This window comes from Wasmannia auropunctata, unplaced genomic scaffold (genome assembly GCF_000956235.1).
Source record: "Wasmannia auropunctata unplaced genomic scaffold, wasmannia.A_1.0 LD336069.1, whole genome shotgun sequence".
Classification (NCBI taxonomy): Eukaryota; Metazoa; Arthropoda; class Insecta; order Hymenoptera; family Formicidae; genus Wasmannia; species Wasmannia auropunctata.
In genome coordinates this window covers 2,501,011-2,522,780 of record NW_012026821.1, presented here as the reverse complement: position 1 = coordinate 2,522,780, position 21,770 = coordinate 2,501,011, and the positions used below count along the sequence as shown (strand labels likewise).

At 37.5% G+C, this 21,770-nt stretch overlaps 2 protein-coding genes and 1 non-coding gene across 4 annotated transcripts; 2 read left to right on the top strand and 1 right to left on the bottom strand.

The window, feature by feature from the left end:
- Positions 1 to 7,861: 7,861 nt before the first annotated feature.
- Trnav-aac lies at positions 7,862 to 7,934 on the bottom strand. The gene has a single exon. It is a non-coding gene; the product is annotated as a tRNA-Val (tRNA).
- Positions 7,935 to 9,762: 1,828 nt separating this feature from the next.
- Positions 9,763 to 16,266, top strand: LOC105450157 (proactivator polypeptide-like). The gene is made up of 14 exons (XM_011689878.1): positions 9,763 to 10,106; positions 11,062 to 11,167; positions 11,476 to 11,836; positions 12,716 to 13,018; positions 13,097 to 13,285; positions 13,358 to 13,477; positions 13,566 to 13,832; positions 13,918 to 14,052; positions 14,141 to 14,305; positions 14,389 to 14,608; positions 14,725 to 15,039; positions 15,127 to 15,266; positions 15,348 to 15,549; positions 15,802 to 16,266. The coding sequence occupies exons 1-13, from the start codon at positions 10,067 to 10,069 to the stop codon at positions 15,519 to 15,521; spliced, it is 2,535 nt and encodes an 844-aa protein (XP_011688180.1). The 5' UTR covers positions 9,763 to 10,066; the 3' UTR covers positions 15,522 to 15,549; positions 15,802 to 16,266.
- A 501-nt stretch (positions 16,267 to 16,767) lies between these two features.
- Positions 16,768 to 21,648, top strand: LOC105450156 (prosaposin-like). Of its 2 annotated transcripts, none has more exons than XM_011689876.1 (6): positions 16,768 to 17,056; positions 19,571 to 19,830; positions 19,935 to 20,069; positions 20,138 to 20,299; positions 20,386 to 20,579; positions 20,725 to 21,648. In XM_011689876.1, exons 1-6 carry the CDS (start codon positions 17,005 to 17,007, stop codon positions 20,729 to 20,731), a joined length of 810 nt encoding a protein of 269 aa, XP_011688178.1. In that variant the 5' UTR covers positions 16,768 to 17,004; the 3' UTR covers positions 20,732 to 21,648. The 2 variants fall into 2 exon arrangements, with proteins under 2 accessions (XP_011688178.1, XP_011688179.1); XM_011689877.1 differs by lacking the exon at positions 16,768 to 17,056 and adding an exon at positions 17,373 to 17,454.
- Positions 21,649 to 21,770: the final 122 nt, after the last annotated feature.

Below are 21,770 nucleotides of genomic sequence, written 5' to 3'. Positions count from 1 at the left end.
ACTTTTGAATGGAAATTCGTCCACCGCGCGGGGAAACGCGCGCGCGCGGATATAGTCGCGTAGCGGCGCCGCTACTTCTGCTGATGATCTCGCGCATCGAAGCTAACTTTAGAGAGCTACAAAAGCATAATTGCTTTGCAGTCCGTTATACAAATCCGCGAGTTGCCGTGGAATTTAATAGCGGCGATGCGCCCCGTCGTGAGATTCACTCGCGCGCGCTGGCAAATAGTTTTAGACCTGTGGAGTTTTTTCCAACTTTCGTACAAGCCTATGACGATTTTTCGACGACGTTAATCGCTGCAAACCAGTCTGGTAAACAAGAACCGAGTGAGGAAAAGAAAAGCGTATCCATTCCTCTTTCGTACATCTCGCATCACGTTCGCAAGAAAGTTTCCGATTTCACTATTTACGGTTGTATTTACGGTCGTAGAATAAACGTGACTCATATCTTGGAAGGGGAAAATATAGCATCTCAAAATAAATACAAGAATAAATACGGAACAAGTTTTAAGCTCGCGATATAAAAATTAAATTTCATAAATTCCCTCTTTCTTGCTTTTGTCCAACAACTGGTGGAATATTATTAAGTAAAATCTTCAATAAGATGGATTTTGCCTGTTAATTATTGATTTAAATAATTTTCTCGGCTTATTCTTCAAAAATTGACTTTTTTGAGTTACGACGATCTTCTTGTTGAGATGCGATACTTATATTTGCCATGGAAAATTACGTGATCAATAAAACGTTATTTCGCAAGATCGCATGTGGCCGAGTTAAAAAACGGATCCCCAAGATACTCGCGATGAGATTCCACGCCAATGGGCTTCCACCCCCTGGCAGCGCCAGCAATATCAGAGCGGCATTCCTGCATCCTTCACGGAACCGCCCACTCTTAAGCGAGATGGACCCAAACAAACTCGCGAGCGCGAGCAGCCGAAACTGTGTTACTGGAATAAACTCTGTCCGCGGCACCGGCAATTTACCAATACGCGTATACGTGTACCGAGAGTACCGTTCGCGCGGATACACATACACGCTGTATTCGAATGCGAGCGGATGATGCAGCGCGCGCGATTCGCTTTCTGTTGGCATCAAAAGCGGAAGAAAGTGCCATAAATTCGCGGCGTAACGCCGTCGCGCTCGCCCCGGAACACCGCCTCCGCGACGTTTCGCGAAACGTTCGCGCAACATTCCCGTGCGCATCGCATCGCGCCCGCTGATTTACCTCTTTGATTTACGAACGGCCCGCGGGCGCAACAAGCTTACGATTCCAATGTCATTGCAGCGAGGATCGGCAGGACGTAGCGAAGAAAAAACGCGCGTGCGCACGCGTGCACATTAATTGAACGGCTTGCTGCAACAGTATAGACGACCATATTTTATAATATAATATTTTCTCCGTTGTTTCAAAATGTGGATTAACTTAACTGTTGTAGCGATCCCTTCAATTTTACAATAGCGAACTTTGATCTGTTTGAAGAAGAAAAGTTTCTTCTTTTTTTAAATGATTATATTTTAAGCGTTAAGAAATTTTTTTTTTATATTTGGAATGTGGGTAATTTTTTTGGAGAATTATTGAATATTGGGAACAAATAGGAAACACAACAAGATTTGTACCAACGACTTCCTTCGGGATGCGTCCACGAGACCATCATGTGTACAGAGGAAAGAGAGAGAGAGAGAGAGAGAGAGAGAGGCGATAATTACTCGACGTTCGTTTGCCGGATTTCCATTCTACGAATGACCATCTGAGGACGTGTCCAGATGGACCGGCGCGTGTGTATATATACGTAGGGTCAGGCTAGCCAATTATCAAGTGATTGCTCGCAGATTATAGGAAATGCAGTTCCGCGAATAGAAGGTGTGCGACGTCATATCTGCGCATCGCCCACCCACACCCCCTCGATCCGTGCGATTCTCCACTTCCTCTTGTCGTATCCTTCGCGAATTGGTTATCGGTATTTGCCGTTCGGCGATCGGAGGGGCAGGGGCGTCCAGCTGCTACTTGTTTGCTATTTCCAGAGATTATCTTTCCAAGAGACGTCCCATTACACAGGCTGTATCAGAGAATTACAATTGATACAAGCGAATCCCCCTCATAACACAGTCTGACGTCGTAAAAAAAAGAATTATTACTCGAGAATTCGTCGACCCCGGGATCGATAAGAAATACGGAGATTGTAAGGAGTGAAAAAACAAATTTATTTGATCGATCTAGCTCTTATTGATTTTAAAAATGATAGCTTTGTATTTTTCAATTTTACGTCATAAATGAAATGGCCGATATCTACGAGGATGAATAAAATTAGTAATGCTAATAAATGATTTGAATTTCGTTTAGTATCGATTTTCACGCTATAAAGAACAATTCCGATTAAATGAAAATAGTATCCATGTTATTCCATTCCATGTATTTTAATGTTCATATTATGAAGTTCAAAAATATATTGCACTTTGAATTTAACAATCCAAACACCGCGATAATCCGGCGTGTATACCATTAGTTTAACCGAATTAATTAGCGCGTTATGGAGGTCCACGGGTTGCGCTCTCGAATTGAATTGAAGAGACGCGCGGGAGCACGGGAGCATTATCGGCAATTCTCCATGACTTGGACTCGCGTGCGGACTGAAGCCATCCGCATCCGTTATAGATTATTGCTTATCCGCCGCCAATCTGCAAATGGTACCGCGCCGGACGGCGGTAAAACAACGGAGGGAAAACCTAAATTCCCCGCAATAAATGGGCGGAGAGCGGGAGGGAGGACGCGGCCGACCGGCCGGGGTGGGGGGGGATGTATGCTCGTTCATCGCGGATGTACAGGAAATTTGCCTAGAAACCCCGTATTGGCTATCAGGAAGGGCCCGGTTGGTCGGTCGTGCATCGCGTCCAGTCTGCGCGAAGTTGCGCCAAGTTCTGCAATCGGTCCACCCTCCCGCGCGGTCATCCGCCCCCCCCCTCCCCCCGCCCGCCTTCTACCCTCCAACCGATCGTTCTTTCTCTCGCGATATTCCGTTCTCCATCATCCCTTCTGCCCAACCCCTCCCCCGCTCCCCACTTTGCTCCTTTCTACCCCCTGCCGAGCCTACACTCGCATTTTCCTCTTTCTGCGCGCGGTCGCTGCAGCCTCCAGCCCCTTCATCGCTCGCCACTCAGACTTCAATTAATTTCGCTGGTTCTGGGCCGACCGTTTTCCAATTTCGAGTTTCTACGGTGAACGCCGAGCGCTCTCTCGACCGGGGCAGGGGGTTGCGGGAGACGTGGGAAAAGTGAAACGGTTTGTCCACGAGACCGGCAAGGGAGACGGGGAGGAGATGCGTCGATGTGTGCGCGATCCTCGCGCGGTACGCGCGTGTGCGCGCGTATACGAATGGCGAGTGCGCGCTTCGACGGGTAAAAATTAATTGCATATGCGTATCGCCCGGAGGATGTCTCGGGTCGTCGTTGCCGTATACGTATCTCGCGAAGCGGGCGAGCGACCGGCGCGAGAACCATGCGCGGAGGCGTTCTCGCCGGGATTACCATCGGGATTGCACGTCGGACCGGAAACCGCGTTTAATGTTAAAGCGCGCGAATTACTTTAGCAAGCCGCGTCTAAGATATTTATGTCCGTTTATACATGCAATGTAAAATAACGTTGCCGCGTAAAAATCTTCTCGCTTGTCTGTGCTTAACGTTAAGGGCTGTCTACAATACGTCGTATGTCAGATCGTAAGCCGTAAATCGTAAGAATTGACCAATCACAGTTGAATGTAAGAAAAATATTCGACTACGATTGGTCAATTCTTTAGTTAGTATGATATGAGAAGTGACTAACGGCTTATTGTAGAAAGCTCCTTAAAGCGACGTATTACGGACGTGTTACGACGTAACGCAGAGGCATCGCCGCTTGCCGAGACGATGAGATCGGAGCGTGATATTCACGCGTGTATAAATATTTGTCTCTTTCTCTCTCTCTCTATATGTGTGTGCGTGAAATGGAGCGCGGCAGGCGGCGCAACGCGACGCAGCCTGACGCGACGCGATGCAATTCCACACGCGTTAAGATACGGACACGCACGAATCGGCACTGGCGTACCGATCGGTGCGCGCCGACCGATCGCCGGGTGGGGCCTCGGTGCACGCCGATTGATTTACAATGGCCAAAGGTGTGGCAGAATCCGACACCAATATCGTGCCGATGGCTGACCGGGCGCGTGGACAATTATCGTGTGGCCGGACAAAGGCTACGGGGGTGTATGTGCATCTCTGTCCCGTATATACTACGCCTAGCCTACGGCTCTTTACGCAGCTGACGCGCCGCGTATTAAGAAAACGCGTGGGCCCGCGCGGCGCGTCGTGGCGCACGTGCGTGGGCCAACACCCGCGCGCGACGCGTACGCATGAATTCGCGCCGAGTCGAACGGAGAAATCCCGAATACGTTCTTGTGTTTCTTCACGGGAGGCATGGAAGAAACGGAGCCGTGTTGGCCTGTAATGCCGCGATGAGGCGAGATGTGAACGTCCGCGACGAACTTGCTTGATAAATTTAAGAGCGTTTCGACAAATTTATTTACTGTGTCACTTTGCATTTATCGTTCTTTTTTTTGCAACTCTGCGGGATTATACGTCATTCGAAATAAGAGGATGCTTCTTTAAATTTCCATTAGAGACCTAGATAGCTAGTGCTGTGACAGTTTCTCATGATATTTTAAATTTGGGAAATTTTTGACAAACAGATTTAAACCAGAATTTTTTTTATCAGCAATAAGTTTACCGAGGTGATTTCTGTTCCAAGTAGTAGTTACAAGTAGTTCCAAGAAGTGCCTCATAAAAAATGACCTTCTAATTATTTTCATCAATGCAATTCAATTAAGGAGTATGTATGGATATCTTGGAAAACTGAATCTCGAATAAATTTGAAGTTAGGGATTTAAATATTTCCCCTCTTTGCGCTCAGTACTCACAATCGATCCTGCCCGACTTTTCAATTATATTAGACTAAAATTACTTTTCAATGTGAACAACATGTTTGTTGCGAGCCGACAAATAACGAAAGTTCGGAAATGATATTAATACGACCTAACGACATTAGAGTGCGAACGCGGACGCGCGTCGTCCCGTTCATAAGAGAATCGGAGCTCGAATTCCGGAATAATGTTAGGAAAATACGTACTTCTCGGCGAAGAGTGGCCCCGTTTTCCTTTTCTATTGCCGCGGCACGGGACGTTCTCACCCACACCGGCGATGCCGAGAGTCCCGCGAGCAAGCATAATCGTTATCGGTCCGATATCGGGACAACGCGTCTCGATAATGCCTATTGCGAAGGGCTCGAATAAATTTACGTAACGAACGACGGCAGGAGCGAGAAGTGCTGGCGGGAAGGGCGGGAGGGGGGAGCACGCGAGCCGCGGGCGTGCGCGCGATGAGTTTGCAGATACACACGTGCATGCCGAAGCACGTGTCGCCGTTGCTCCGTAAAATAATGCTAATAACGCAGCCGCGTTAAGTTTCTTGATTTATCGTTCCCACGCTGGCAGATGTCGTCTACGAACACTCACGACGGCAGAAAATCGCGATGAAGGCTCATGCAACTAAATGAGTATCCCTCATAATCCCCGGGATACTCGGAGGATTCATTTCGGGGAAGGATTTTCGAATGTCTGAGAATGACTCATTCATTTTGTTGGAAAAAAATAAGTAATGTACAGTTCATAATGGAACGTATGTATATAAATATCGTGCTATGTATTTTATGGAACATTTATTCTTTTCTTTTTTTCGGTCTCAATCTCTATTATTTTCAACTATATAAATATTGTAAAAAAAATCTTTTACTTATAAGAAATGTATACGTTTAACTGGTTTTTACTTTATAATGTGATTAGCATGCATTATAAAAATGCTAGAATATTCAAATTCCCGTGTATGTAAAAAAGTATTAAAAAAATGCAAACGTTAAGATTTTTACAATAGAATGTTATCGTTTTTGAAATATTAATTTAATAGTATACTGTTTTAAATTGTATCTAATTGAATTCAATAACTGAGATCCCAATCGAAAATTCTAGTTCTAAAATGTTTCATTAACATAATCCTGGATATGAAATATCCAGGATTATTATTATAAGTATACTTACGAGAGATGAAAACCAGCTTTTTGATAATCCATTTCAAATGAGATATTTTCATTTATGATATGAAAGTTGCCATCTATGAGCCACTAGTGACATTAACTAGTGAAATTACTTCGTTTATCTGAGGAGACGGAAATTCAAAAGATAAGAAATATTGTCGGTATCACTAAACTACATTATCAACGTATAATAAATGCATTAATTTAAAAAATATATATATATATGTTGATAGAATATTTTTACCATTTTATAAACATAACAATTATATATGATTATAAAAAATATATATTTTGTGTGATAAATGCAGAAATGTATTGTTGTTAAGGCTCGATCGATTTTTGCTTGAGGCTTGATATCTTTTTGCTCCAAAAGATATAATTGAGCAAACTGATACGCCGGAACTCAGAAAATTTGCTTTATAGCAGGTCGGTTATACATATACGTATATCACTGAATGATAAATTTAATGAGAACAGATATGAGCGCGTATTATTTTCTTATTACAAGCGATCCTATTGGCTTACATTATATGAAACTTAAGATTACAAATAAGACGTTGAGCAAAGATTTATACAGCTACAGACTTATAGTTTCCAACTAAAAACGCACATTCGCACCATGCAAAACTTAATTATAATGCAAACTGATTCATTATATCATTGTTGCATACAAAGAAAAGTATGAAATTTGATCAATAACTGAATGGCTGACAATGATATTGATAATAGATGAATATTTATATAATATAAATCAAGATCATATCTGTATTTTTGGTTCGGTGATATATCTACATATTTTTACGTTGTATTTTCATAACACACAGATGCCAAAGGTTGGGCTAAATGATTACTCAGATCATATTAATCATAAGTAGATCGAGTTACACTTAATGTCTTTGTATCGAGATAAGATTTGAGTTTCAAAGCGTCACGCTTTGGTATTCGGCGCAGTTGTGTGTAATTAAAAAACATCTTTCGTACAATAGGTATGGGTATTTAGAAAACATTTCATGGATATCTTTGTTGGAATGTCTAAGATATTTTATCTTCAAGACTTTCAAAAACATCTTCAACATTTTGTCGAAGAAAATTAAAGCTGTTTCAAATTTATCTTTTATAAGATCTTTTTTTGGAGTATGTACAGCTATTGTATTTGTATTAGTAATTGTGTAATTTCTTGATTAAAATACACATGGCTAGAATATGATAGCCTATAAAATTCACTGTCAATTAATCTGATATTCCGACATCATTATTCAATATCTCATAACTAGCTTAAAGGCAAGTAAAAAAACAAGTTGTAAAATACATTAAGGAATAAACAAATTGGCTGATCACAGTTGAGAATTATTGAAAATTGTATGCAATTGTATGTCTATACTATTTTAAAACTCTCGACTGTGATTATTTGATTTCTTCTGTAAATTAATTGCTTATAATTTTTTTCTTATATTTTCTTATATGCCACTTGCTAAAAAGACGTGCTACAATTAATAAAATAAGTCTCAACATTATCTCAGCTGTTTTTTCGTTTTTTTATTTTTTGTCGTTAAATTTACTATCTTAAAAGATATCACCGTTGTTTACTTCCCAGTCTATAAGGAAATACTTTGAATTTTTCTGATTCTCTTTGTTAAAAATAGCATATTTACAGGGTACAATCCTATAGGCTTTTGTCTTCTAGTCCGCCGTGTATTGTCAAATCAGATTCTTGAATTAAATTTTAATATTTACGATGAAAAAAAATGTTTCCGCCCGGGATCGAACCGGGGACCTTCCGCGTGTTAGGCGGATGTGATAACCACTACACCACGGAAACTGGTTGTAGGTACGAGCCTGCTGCGCGTGTTTTCTGCAGGACGATATCTTTGAATTATCTGGGGCACTCGTCCCATCTATGTTATTATATATGCTATTATCCAATATCCGTTGTTAATGAGGAAAAAAAAGATACTACTGCCTTTGAAGCGTATTTTATCGCGAGATAACGTCATCTGACTTGCGTACGATGGATCGCGACTCGAATTATCTCGACGCTTGTTATCCGCTTATTAATATTCCTATCTGCTAAGTCATCGATGCCTTCGGCACGTTCGAAGAACAAAGCGGCAATAAAATAAATTGCCTGGGATCGTGAACGCTGATGGTTTCGCGAAAATAAAATCGAGACGGAAGATGTTAAATGCGCGTAATAATCGCATCCCGCGATAAGAAATTATCGCGTAAAAGATCACGCGGCAGGTATGTCCCGAGCGCCCGATCGATCGCGTATATACGTCGGTTTTATCGCCGATTAAAATCGCTCGTTAGGAAAAAGTCGCGCGATTACGTGCGCTTCGTCGAAAAAACATCGTTAGCCCGATTTCGCGCGGGTTTTCGACAGGATCGCGAATCGGAACGAGTAAAAAAAAAATCAAAAGTTCCACCATCGTTTCACTCGATTCCGTCATCGACCGTGTCACAACTCGCTCGGCTTTCGCGCATAAATATCATTCCGTTCTAGATTTCGCAATTCGTAGGCGTTTATATATACCTCTGGTTTTATTTTTAACGATCAGCAGCGATCAGAATTTTTCTACGCAGAACGTCACGTGGTCTCGGAAGCGAGGAGGTCGTTATGCGAGAAACAAAGTTGCTAAACCGAAGCTGCTCGAAGTTAAAATCTTAGCTTAAAAGTTGATGAAAAAGACAAATCAGAATTTTCGCATTCAAAATTTATTAACGCTAAATTTTGTAATGAAAATTGAAAACTTTATATGTAGAGTTTATTATGCTTGTTTTATGGAATTTATGAATAATATTTCTTGTAGCGTAATTGGATAAACTATGAAACATACATTTCCAAACCGTACATAATAAATGTAGAAATAAAGACTTTCCATTCTAGATAATCTTTAATTTGCATCTGATTTCAGAATAAAAGTTTACTTCGATGTATATTTTATGTTGCATTGTATTTCTGACTTTACGAATGTTTTTCGCTTAAATCACAAAATTTTATCCTGAATTTCAATATAAATTACAGATTCGCTGGAAGTAGACTTAATTCTGAAATGTTATTAAAATTCTTTCAATTTTCCAATTCTTTTCAAATATAGCCTAGAGCATCATCAGGTCATTCAAACATTTTAATCTTAATTTGATTTTTTATTAATAATCTTAAATTGATTTCCAATATTATAAATACACAATAAATATAATTTTAAATGCTTGATTGACTGCATTTGACAAGATAAAATTTCTGTAAATATATGGGATAAAAAAATTTTCAGTCTACCTAGAGTCTAGACGGAGTTCTATAGATTATTATAGTTTTATTTTAGACAAACGTAAACAGTTCGTCCTTCCAGGAATAACGATTATGTAACTTTTTCACTACGGTGAAAAGTGAAAAGTGAAAACTTACTCCATTTTTTCACTTTTCACGATTCCGCCCTAGAAAAAAATGTTATCTGACTTCCAGGATTCCACATGGAAAATTTGGACAAAGAGCACACACTTTTGCGCGACACATGACAGGGAGAAACGGAAGCGCGTGATTGGTCGCCGCGACGGCTTTGACAGTGTGCGCGCACGTGTACGTACATACGTGCCACGAGGTCGACGGATTGGTCGCGTGAGTCGCGTCGAACAATTGCGTGTGAACTGCACGGAACGACGGACGTCGCCGAGTATTGCCGAAGGCACGAATTGCGTTTTCCGATCCGGAAAGCGGTTCTCGCGGAGTTGCCGGAGTTGCGTTGCGCAGGTTGGCAGAGTGATTTGTCCGCGTTCAGCGCTCGGCCGTGTCGATCCGTCGGAAGGTGCCTGGCATTCGTGATTCGTGATTCATTCGATTGCATTCGATCGCGGCCCGACTCTCCACGCGATACCCCAACTGCGCACAATTCGCTGCAATTCGCGTAATCGTCTTCGGACTGGCAGGCGGAGTGACGAGGCGCCCGTGGAAGCATGAAGGAGCTCCTGATCGCGCTCGGCGCGATTCTGGCTGGTGAGTGTCCCACATCCGCGTTTTTTTTCCTCTTCAACGGTTTTTTTCCGCAACGTCGTCGAAAGTGATCGCGTCTCGCGTCATCTCCGTTTCCCTTTATCCTCGCGACAATGTGTCGCTCCGTGCAATGCGCACTTCCCTCTTGAAATGTTTTTTGTTTGGCAGCTCGCGCTCTCACGCACACGTAATCTATATTTGTCTGTACCTCGGCCTCGTAAACATTATGACGTTCGATTTTATCTGCAAGCCACATTTAGTTTTATCGGCGAGCGACCTTTCGTTTTGTTTGTGTGAACGATGTGTCTAGCGTCCGGCGCACACATGTGACTTCCATCGGTCTCGCTTTTTTCTTCTCTGCTCCGTTATGGATTCCCTCCTCCCCTCCCTCAGTCACTTCCCCGCGGGCTTTCCTTCGCTCTTTTGTTATTGCTCTCTTCCCGTCTCACTCAGTCTCACTCGGCCGTCTTTCTCACGTCGCGCCGGGTAATCACGTTTCCATTACTCATTGGGAAGGAACTAGGATGAATAGGATGACTCAGTTGATTTAAGCTTGTAATTTGTTAATTTTGTTGGAATGCACAATTAATGATGGAATGTTACACTGCGAGAATAATTGCTTGAAATAATGTTGTCGATAATTTGCTTATCCAATGATTGATGAGTATAATTATCGAGTGTTTTCATGGAAAATGACATTGTTGCAAAATTTTATATTGCCAAGTCGCTCACTTATTTCCGTGACTAGTCGGACTGTAGCAGACACCGGAAGCTCACGAACGAGGCAATGAGTGCTTCCTGCATTAGAGATTATTCATTATTACAAGACGCTGGGAATATTATTCCGAGAACTATTAAGCATTTTTTTTTATTTTTTTTGTACTTCAGACTTTTGTAATTTTCAGCTTATAAGATGACGTAGTTGAAAATTATACGAATGCAATTTCTTAATTTTTAGTAACTGCAGCTACTCCAGCTGTGGTCATAGTCGCTGAACCAAAAGATGGTCTGCTAGGTAGAGATGAATGTACATGGGGCCCAAGTTATTGGTGCGAGAACCTAAAGTAAGTTTCAGTAATTGTATTTATAATTTAATACCTATATTTTCTATATATTGAAAAAAAATAGTTAAAAGATGAGATTGATTTATCAAACATATTTAAAATTCATTTATTACATTGTATATTCATAATGTACAGTATGATTATTTAGATTATTAGACCGATAATAATGATAATGATAAAGTATCAAAATTAAAATTTTATATATCTTATTTTAATAAAATGTTCACAATTGATGTAATTAATGTAACATTGCAATAACGTTGATTGTATTAATGTTAATTTAATTATTAAATTGATATTAATAACAGGACAGCCAAGGGATGCAGCGCTGTCAGTCATTGTATTCATCGATACTGGGAACAGATGGAAGTTCCAGAGGATAATGACGATGTATGCGGAATTTGTAAAGATATGGTGAAGCAGGCGCGGGATCAATTGGAAAGTAATCAGACTCAGCAAGATCTGAAGGACGTCTTTGAGGGAAGCTGCAAGCTAATTCACATTAATCCAATTGTTGAAGAATGTATTAAACTCGTGGATCAATTTATCCCTGAACTTGTGGAGACGTTGGCGTCTCAAATGAATCCTGCTGTCGTTTGCTCTGTCGCAGGACTCTGTAACAATGCTCATATTGATAAGTTGCTTGAAGAATATCAAGCTCCATTAAAGGTAAGAATAGTGTTGTCAGTTTTGTTGTTTTATTATATCATTGGCCTGAATGGAAAGTTTTCAAACTGGTTTCATTAAAAATTCAATTTTTTGAGATGAGGTAAAACCACTTGTTTAATCTCCATTCTGGAGGAAAAAGTATTATAATAAAGTATTATTATTTGAAGTTCTCGTTTTCCAAACAATGTATCTCGTAATTTGTTTATTGCCAACTATCTTGGGATTAAATTTTGCACAAATTTTATTTGTGTTAAAATATTTTTTCGGTTTTTAATTCTTATTATCCAATGCAATAAGCCTGGCAATCAAATCCAGATTCTGCTTTATCTTGTGCTTTAGGGGTGATTGTTCAGATTGTTGTAGAGTTATGTAATATTTTTTATTCCTTTTTTTGTGCATTATTTAAATTTTCATTTATTGATTAAAAGCTACTTTATTTTTTTCAAAATATAATTTATTTAATTAATTGTCATTGAATAGCCTATATCATATATTTGTATACAATACATACATATATATACATATATATATGTACACACACACACACACACACACACACACACACACACACACACACACACACGTATGTATACACACATATACTCATACATGTATTGTATATAATATACTGCTTTCGAATATTTTTGAATAATTTAGATTAGATTAGTGGGGCGTAATCTGCCATAAAAATAGCATACATTAATATTTTTACACATATATACTCATTATTTCGCTTAATTATCTTAATAAAAAATTTATAAATGTTATATCGAATTTTATCTGTGTATTTTGTAAATAGCAGTGGATAAAGAATGTCGGTTATGTGTCGGTACGATTGATAAACTGACTCTTGACAAAGAACGTGTGTTATATTTTTAGAAGGACGAAAAGAAATCAATTTTATTAAAGAATGATGAACTCGAGCCTGACGAGTGCACCAAATGCTACACGATAGCAAAGTACATGGAAAATAAATTGCATCGTACACAACCGAACACGATGCTTCTGCAATTTTTGAACATTTGCGGACAACTTGGTTCCTTCTCGGATTCCTGCTCGGCTATTGTTATGAATCATTTTGATACCATTTATGACCATCTACAAAATAATTTCAATGCGGATAACATATGCCACTTGTCGGGGCAGTGCAGTGACAAATATCACAAACACGAAAATGATACAGTAAATATATTAATATATTATAATATATTTATGATTGTTTATACAAAATTATGTATTAATATTCTATTGCAATGGTAGGTTCCACAAGTAGAGATAACACCACTGTCAAGTGTAGGCATGGTAGAAGTCGGAGATGATCTTCCGTGTAAGTTGTGTGAGCAACTTGTGGGTCATTTGAAAGATCTTCTCGTTGCGAACACGACGGAGTTGGAATTTAAAGAAGTTCTCCTGGGCCTCTGTAAACAAACTAGATCTTTCGCCGACGAGGTTTGTATTTTAATTTAAATAAATACACATATATCGTTTTATATATCTGGTACTAATAGAGAGTATTTCTAGTGTAAAAGCATAGTTGACGAGTATTACGCGCAGATTTATGAGTATCTTACAAAAGGGTTGGACAGTAATCTTGTCTGTCAAATTTCCGGAATTTGTCCTGGCCCTGGCAAAATGATACAAGTAAGGACACGCTTGCATTTTATATATAACGAAATATGCTTTTTAGATTAAAAGATCTGATTACATTTTACGTTTTATGTTACAATAGGGACCGATTTGGCCTCTGGTTCCAGTAGAGGTAGCAAAAATAGGAGTAAGAATAATGAAGGAGGAGCAACCTCGAAAAGAAGAGGTTGAAGTCGCTATTGGCAAAGAACATCCAAAATCGGAAGCTGAAGAGATGCAATTGCCAATCGAAAGAATGATGCCTTTTTCTTTACTGCAAGCCGAAAGCGTTAAAGGAACTCAAGCGTGTGCATTATGCGAATATTTGTTGCATTATATCCAAGACACTCTTTCGAATCCTGTAACTGAGGTAACGAGAATATTGAATTTTATGAATCTAGATTATGTATACATATATATTAGGTAGAACTGATATAAATATATCAAAATTTAAGGAGAAGGTGAAAGAAACTCTTGAAAAATTATGTAAAAAGGTACCCTCTCCCATTGAAGGTAAATGTGAAGAATTTGTAAATACTTATGGGGATGCAGTTGTGGCCATACTTGTCCAGCAAATTGATCCGTCACAGGTAATGTTTTTTTTAATTTAAAATATAGAGGAGATTAATAAAGTTATTTATTTTGTATTTTAAAGTATAATTTATTTTGTTTTTTAAGGTTTGTCCTATGCTACATATTTGCCCATCAGCAGAATTATTAGACATGTGGCAAAAAGTTCCTAAACAGTTGATTGTTACACAAGAAAAAGATAAGCCTGGTTGCCCATTCTGTTTGCTTGCAGTAACGCAGATTTATAATGTTATCAAAGACAATAAAACTGAGGTACTAGTCCGCCGTTTATCATGCTTACAATGATTATGTTTGACTGTACAATTTATTTAACGCATTAATTATTAATGTTACAGGCTAGCATTGTAGCTGAATTGGATAAATTATGTAGTCATTTGCCACGCAGTTTAACCGACCAATGCATAGATTTTGTGGACACGTATAGCAAAGAACTCGTAGAAATGTTACTTGCAGATTTGTCTCCCCAGGAAGTGTGCACCTATCTTAAATTATGCGACGCAACCAAAGATGTTGGTCCAAAACGAAACAATATTGTTGGAAAAGATGGAGAGATACGTGAGTTATTTCTTAAAATACACATATGTATAAAAAGAACAGAGCAATTTGTCATAATTATTTTACGATACAGATATCTACATAAATCTGGAAAAACTTTTTTTATAACATTTCAGTAACCAATGAGATACCTGAGTATCCGTTACACATGATTCAGCCCACGAATATTGTAGACGACGGTGTGTGTATAATCTGCGAATTCGCGATGCAATATATCGATAAAGCGATTGGTAATCAAAAAACGCGGGACAAGATCGAAAAGGCGGTGCACGGTGTGTGCAATCATTTACCAAAGACTGTTGCCAAGGAATGCAATGACTTTGTGGATGAGTATGCTGACGTCGTGATAAGCATTCTCTCGCAAGATGTCAGTCCTAAGGAGGCCTGTACCTTGCTAGGTCTTTGCAACGTGAGCATGGTACAGATTCAAGGTAATAGAAGTAATAATCACGTATTATAATTTTTGCTAATAATACCATCTGGAATACGTGTATGATTTAATTGTTTCATTTTTACAGAATCTATAACTGAATGTGCCTTATGTCGAGCAATTATATCGCAGATCGATAAGTTGCTAGGTGATTCAAAGGTGGAAGCTGAGATCGAGGAAGTAGTTAAGAAAGTGTGCAAGTACCTACCAGCAAGTAAACAAGAGATGGTAATATCTTATTACTTTGCGATTTTTTTTTAAATGAAAAACCAATAACTTCAACTAAAAAACTTTTAAATCTCTATGCAGTGCAACAAGATGGTAGACATTTACGGATGGAGTATAATAAATATGATAAAGGCTCATGTGGATAGCGAAAAAATGTGCACCAAAATGGCTTTGTGCTCTTCCAGTGATTACTTCGCGATGTCATTTAAAAATCCACGTGTATCGCGATCAATTAAGAGCAATCTTAAAAAGTAAAAACGAGGAGGTAGCGAGACTTTGCAACGTAAGTGTAAAAACAACACGTGTGAGATTATTAGGAATTAAAGGTACAACTTCATGCTGACGTTCGACGCTCATTTTTAGCGTCAAAACAAATCACATGATCGAAATTAATGCTTGGTATTCGTCAATTTTGATCATGTGAATCTGTTTTGACGCTAAAAATGAGCGTCGAGCGTCAGTATGAAAAAGGTACCTTAATGGTTGAACGACAGTCGCCATAATTGTCAAGTGTTTTGCTTGTGTTTCGAATTAGGTCACGAAGCAGTGCGAAGAGTGCCGCAAAAATGGTGAAGTTGCATGAGTCTTGTCAACTATGGTTAATTTCATGAGCTACAAATCGGAGACGAACCAAAAAGAAAGAGAGAAAAAATGGTGCGCTCCTAATTTGGAAGTATCAGATTTTTAAAGATATTAGCCATATAGCGAATAGCCTATTTCATGTTATGATATTATATATATCGATGATCTTTTTATTAAATCTCTATAATAATATTCGAGCACTCTGATGATATTGATCTGTGTAAACACGATGAATGCCATGCGATTTTCGCACTTGAACCAAATAATAACGCGTAGTTTACCGTACTTAAGTTATACTGACATCAGGAAATTCGTAAATTTTAATAGCACCATAACGATCCGTTTTTTCCAGTTAAAATAAAATAAGTTGCTATTTTATATGATCAATATGATTTATTAAAAAGACATAAATCCCGTCTCTCTACGTGTACTTTTTTTCAATATATTTAACCTACTAGCAATGATCTGTTATTTTTAACTGTGATAATGGTAAAATAAAAAGATGCGAAAATATTTGATTCTATGTGAATTTAATTCTAAAAATGTATGATTTATATTGTATTTTTTTAAAATAAAACTATCTTTCGTGTGTGAAGTATTCTATCTGGAAAATTTCTTTTCCAATCACAAGATAATCGTAATCCAGAAACTTTAATATCGACAATATAAAATCTCTCCAACTGCATGGCATGAAAATTTGTAGTTTATCCGGTCGGAAATACAATTCTGACGGTATCGTTTTATGTTTCATACGTAAGATGTTTGTTCTCGGAATCATCCAGGAAAATTGGACAAAGTACTTATAGCTTTGCGTGACGCGCAATGAAAAACACGTGGCTCGGTAATCTATGCGCACGCTTGAACACGAATGTTGTCGTCGGATTTAATTGTCGGATTGCGTATAAAGTTGCATGAAATTACGAATATTACCGATTCTTGCCGAAGCCAAGTGAATTGTTTCCCGCGACGAGAAGCGATATTTTGAATCGTTACGACGATTCGACCTCTACGGCAACTCGCGGTGTCGATTAGTCTTTAGGAAGTGCCGTTTCACGACTCACGCCGTTTGATCGTCGCGCGTTCTTCGCACGCGGTAATCCAATTGTGCGCAATTTTGTATCATCGAAATAGTCTTCGCTACGTCAACCTTGAAGTGATGGGGCAAAGCATGAAGGAGATTTTGATCACGTTCGGCGCGATTCTGGCTGGTGAGTCGCTGCGCTTTTCCTGCCCGCTTTTCCTCTCCGTCCGACAGTTTTCTCTCATAAATGGGGCCTGGGTTCTTTGTCACTGTACTGGGCTCAGTGGGACTGCACTGAAACTTTCTATCTCGCTTTCGCCTAATAGCTTCAAATGTATACCTATTTCATTTTAGGCACAAGTGTACACTGTGGTTCAGTCACACAAAGAACGGATCCGTATATTCTTTCTACTTAAAATAAAATAGGTGTACAGAGCGTTTCCAGACAATTGCGACAAATTTGCAGGGATAATAGATCTCGTTAAATTTAACAATTTTTTTTTAAATAACCCGTGTCCTGCAGCGACGCCTTATTAAGCCATTGGACGTCAGTTTTTAGTCTTGTTGAACACTGATTTCTGCAAGGTTAGATTAGAATTAAAAAAAATCATATATTTTTAATTATATTTTGTTTATTTTATTGCTACAAATGTTCGAAATGGCGACCTGCAACTTCGATCATTGCATCTACTCAAAGCATATATATTTGCATCTATAGCGCACTGATGAATGATATGCACCCTCTGAAAAATTCCAGGGGTATTAAATTGCACGTCATATGCGTTCATTATCCCGTTGATGGACATGTCAACAGGGGTCGACGTGTATAACACGTAAAATTTTTTACGGGTTTCCGTATAAGAATGCGCAGTCAACAATAGTATTCGACGGAACCTTATAGTTTCTTATTATATAAGGGGGCATCGCCGGATTGCTTAATAAAAATTATTTAATTTATCGTTTAATTTTAATCTAGCACTTTTGAGTCTGTCCGAAAATATATGTCCTAGCTGTATAGTCTAAATTTGGTGGAGAAAGGAAGTTTTAGTCCAGTGCAGTAATAAAGAATAAACTTACAATTAAGAATAGATAAATTATATTAGAGATACTTCTGCTATAATATATTGATCAGATTTAATTAGCTCTTCCACGTACATATTCTATTACGTTGTCTTACGTCATAAGATTTTCTTTATCACCGCGGTAATCTTATTATTTTTATCCACGCAATTCTTTCTCTTTTTTTTTTTTTATATAGTGCGCGATAATTATAACGCATGTAATATTTAATTGTCAGTAAAATTCCGTTTTTCCGAACTTCAAATTATACGAACTCATATCTGAGCTCTTATAATTATTATCCGAATATTCGAATAAGAACCCGAGTTTTCTGAACTATCAACTCCTAATATTATCGGAAACTAATAAGTATGTCAGCTCTTATTACCGAAATTACTAAGCGAGCCTCTATCATTCAAATTAATTCGGTTATTCAAACTATCTTGTCCCTCTCGATGTTTGGATAATCCAGCGAGAAATGATCGATTCATCGGAATCGACGTCAATAAGATGATTTCAACGATTATTTCCCACTCATGTCAACATACAGGGAAACAGAGTTTTACTGTATGTTGACCTTGTAAATAAAGCGACGTACATTTAAAACTTTATTTGCGAGCAAATGTTGTTTTATCTGCAAGCGACATACAATAGGTTTTATTTGCGAGCGACGTTTAGTTTTATTTGCGTGCAATGATAATTTTTAAATTTTCAGTATGTGTGATTTTATCGGTCTTTTGTCACTTCTCGTCGTTTCTTACAAGATCCTCTCGATTTTCTTCTCTCGCGGGCTGATTTTTCTTTCTTTTATTATTATTGCTTTTCCATATCGTTTTTCGTCCTTCTCGTGTCGCCGCGGCTAATGCGTTTTTATTACTCATGTCGAAGAAATTGTATATATAATACGCGAACGGGATAACTCTCTAATGATTTGAATTTCTATAATTTGTTAGTTTAAATATAGAATATACCAATTATTGACGGAATGTTATACTGCTATAAAATAGCGGCAATGATCTATTGCAATAAATATTGCTTTACTGCTTTTATTATCGAATAATATTAACAAATAATCGTACGTATGTTTCCTTAGCAAACGAGATATCCATTCAAAATTGTTGAGACGCTCATGTATTTTCATGACTACATATGTATAGTGACGGTAGCAAAAATAATATAAGAAATTGTAAATGTGTGTGAGAAGATCCATGTTCATGTCTCACTTTTATCGATAAATATGCGCAGTCAGCATCAGTTTACGTTACGTATGTTATAGAATTTCACAAATAAATAAATACGCATTTTTCGATAAAAATAAGATATGAATACGAATTGAGATATTTAAATGCTTTCTGCATTCATTTGTTGAGCCGGATTTTTTAATGATGTACGGCGATAACAACAATGTAGACAAGCGAAATATACGATTTTGGTGTAAGAATAATTCGACGGGATTATTAAACGAGACAACGCTATCTGTGTTAGGTGAATTATTCATTGTTACAAAAAAAACTGAGGATATATTATTCTGAAAATTATTGACAAAGCGTTTTATTTTTTGTAACTCTAGACTTTTGTAATATGTCCAGCTTAATTATAAAAATAATTAATAATTATATGAATGTAATTTTCTAATTTTTAGTAACTGCAGCTCAAGGGATCATTATAGATGCTGATCCCAACACGAATATGATGACGCAGGAACAATCTACAAATGAGGTTGCTATTGACGAGGAACATTTACAATCAGAAGCTGAGAAAATGCAATTGCCACTTGAAAGATTGATGCCTTTTCCCTTACTGCAACCCGAAAGTATTAATGGAACGAGAGCGTGCACATTGTGCGAATATTTTATGCTAACATTTCTTTATATTGACACTAATATAAATCCTACAGTTGAGGTAATAATAAATGTAAAATTTTATATATACATATGTGTACGTGTATGTGTGTGTGTGTGTGTGTGTATTTGCACACAAGGCTTATAAATCTATTAAAATTTAAGATGAAAGTGCGAGAATCTGTTGAAAAAATATGTGCAAGAATATCTCCTGTCGTTCAAGGCGAATGTCAAGAATTTATGAATACTTATGAGGATGCAGTTGTATCCATACTTGTTCAGAAAATTGATCCATCACTGGTAAATATATTTTCGTATTTGAAACACTGGAATCACGCAATGAAGTGTAATTTATTGCGCAATTTAAGGTTTGTTCCGTGATACGTATTTGCCCATCAGACGAGACAGTAAATATGTGGGAAGAAATTCCTAAGCATTTGATAACTACAAAAAGAAATAAGCCAGATTGTCCATTCTGTTTACTTGCAATAACGCAGATTTATAATGTTATCAAAGACAACATTACAGAGGTATTAATTCGCCGTTTATTATATATATTAATTAACATAGGTTTGATTGTTCAATCTAGTCGATATAGTAATAATTAATGTTACAGGCCAACATTCAAACTGAATTGGATAAATTATGTGACGTAAATTATCGTTTGCCACGTAGTTTGACCGATGTATGCACAGACTTTATGAACTCGTATCGACAAGAACTCGCAAGTCTACTATTTTTAGGCTTGTCTATCGAGGACATATGCAACTTTGTTCATTTGTGTACTCCAACCGACGATCCTACTCAAACGTAATTATTGCTAAAAAAAAAAGTAGAATATATGAGTTATTTCTTGGAGAACATATTATAAATGAAGAGTAGATTAATTTAATTTCATAATTATATTATAACGAAAATATTTGCTTGAAGAAAAGTAATTTTTTTAACATTTCAGTGATTAGAAACACCTAGCCGAGTATATTCATTACGTATAATCCGTATGAATGTAAATCCATGAACGAGTCTATAAATTTTGGATGATACAAACCACAAACTGGAGGCGAATCTAAAAAACGAGAACGAAAAGAGTGACGTGCTTCTGAACTGGAAATATCAGATCTCTGGAGATATTATAGCCATATCAAATATATCTATATAATTGTTATTTATATCAATCTGTATATAAATCTCTCTGATCGATATTCATAGTCGATTACTTATATGTAAGATTGTACTTATAAGATCTTATATTTAAGATCTTAAGTATACAATCTTAAGTGTCATAATAGTTAAATTAATCACAGAGTCTTATAGCAATCCTCTTAAAATATTTCTTAAAACGATCTTGATATAAAAACCGATTATGAATACCGGCCTCTAACTGCAGTTTAAGCACGCGGGAATAATCTACACAATAAACGCCATGCGATTTTCACACTTAATTGAATCAAATACGGGTAGCTTCTAATGAAATTGCGTAGACGTCACGAAATTTATAATTTTTAATAACGCCGCAAGAATTCTTTTTTTTTTTTCAAAATGATATAAGTTGCTATATATTTTATAGAATTGTAATGATATATTGAAAAATTTGGATCGTCTTTCTATGTCTTTTTCTTTCGATCAATATAAGTATATAATGTAACTTTTAATTGCGATAATGGTAAAATGAAGAATAAATAAATCTTTTCAAGCTGACGCTCGAATATCAATTTTGATCGCGTGATCTGTCTTGACGCTAAAAATGAGCGTCAAGCGTCATAACGAAATGGTACGAGTACATCTTAATTATAAGAAGTAATTTAATTCGTGTACGAAATGTACATTTCTAAAGATATATGACTAAATATATTTTTTTAAATAAAGATGTTCTTTTGTATATGAAATATATTATTTTACCTGAAAATATATATTTTACTTGGAAAATTTTCAGTTTTCCAATTTTGACGTGGAGTTAATTCGGAGTGCGTTAATTCTCTCTTTAAATTTTTTTTGTCACTT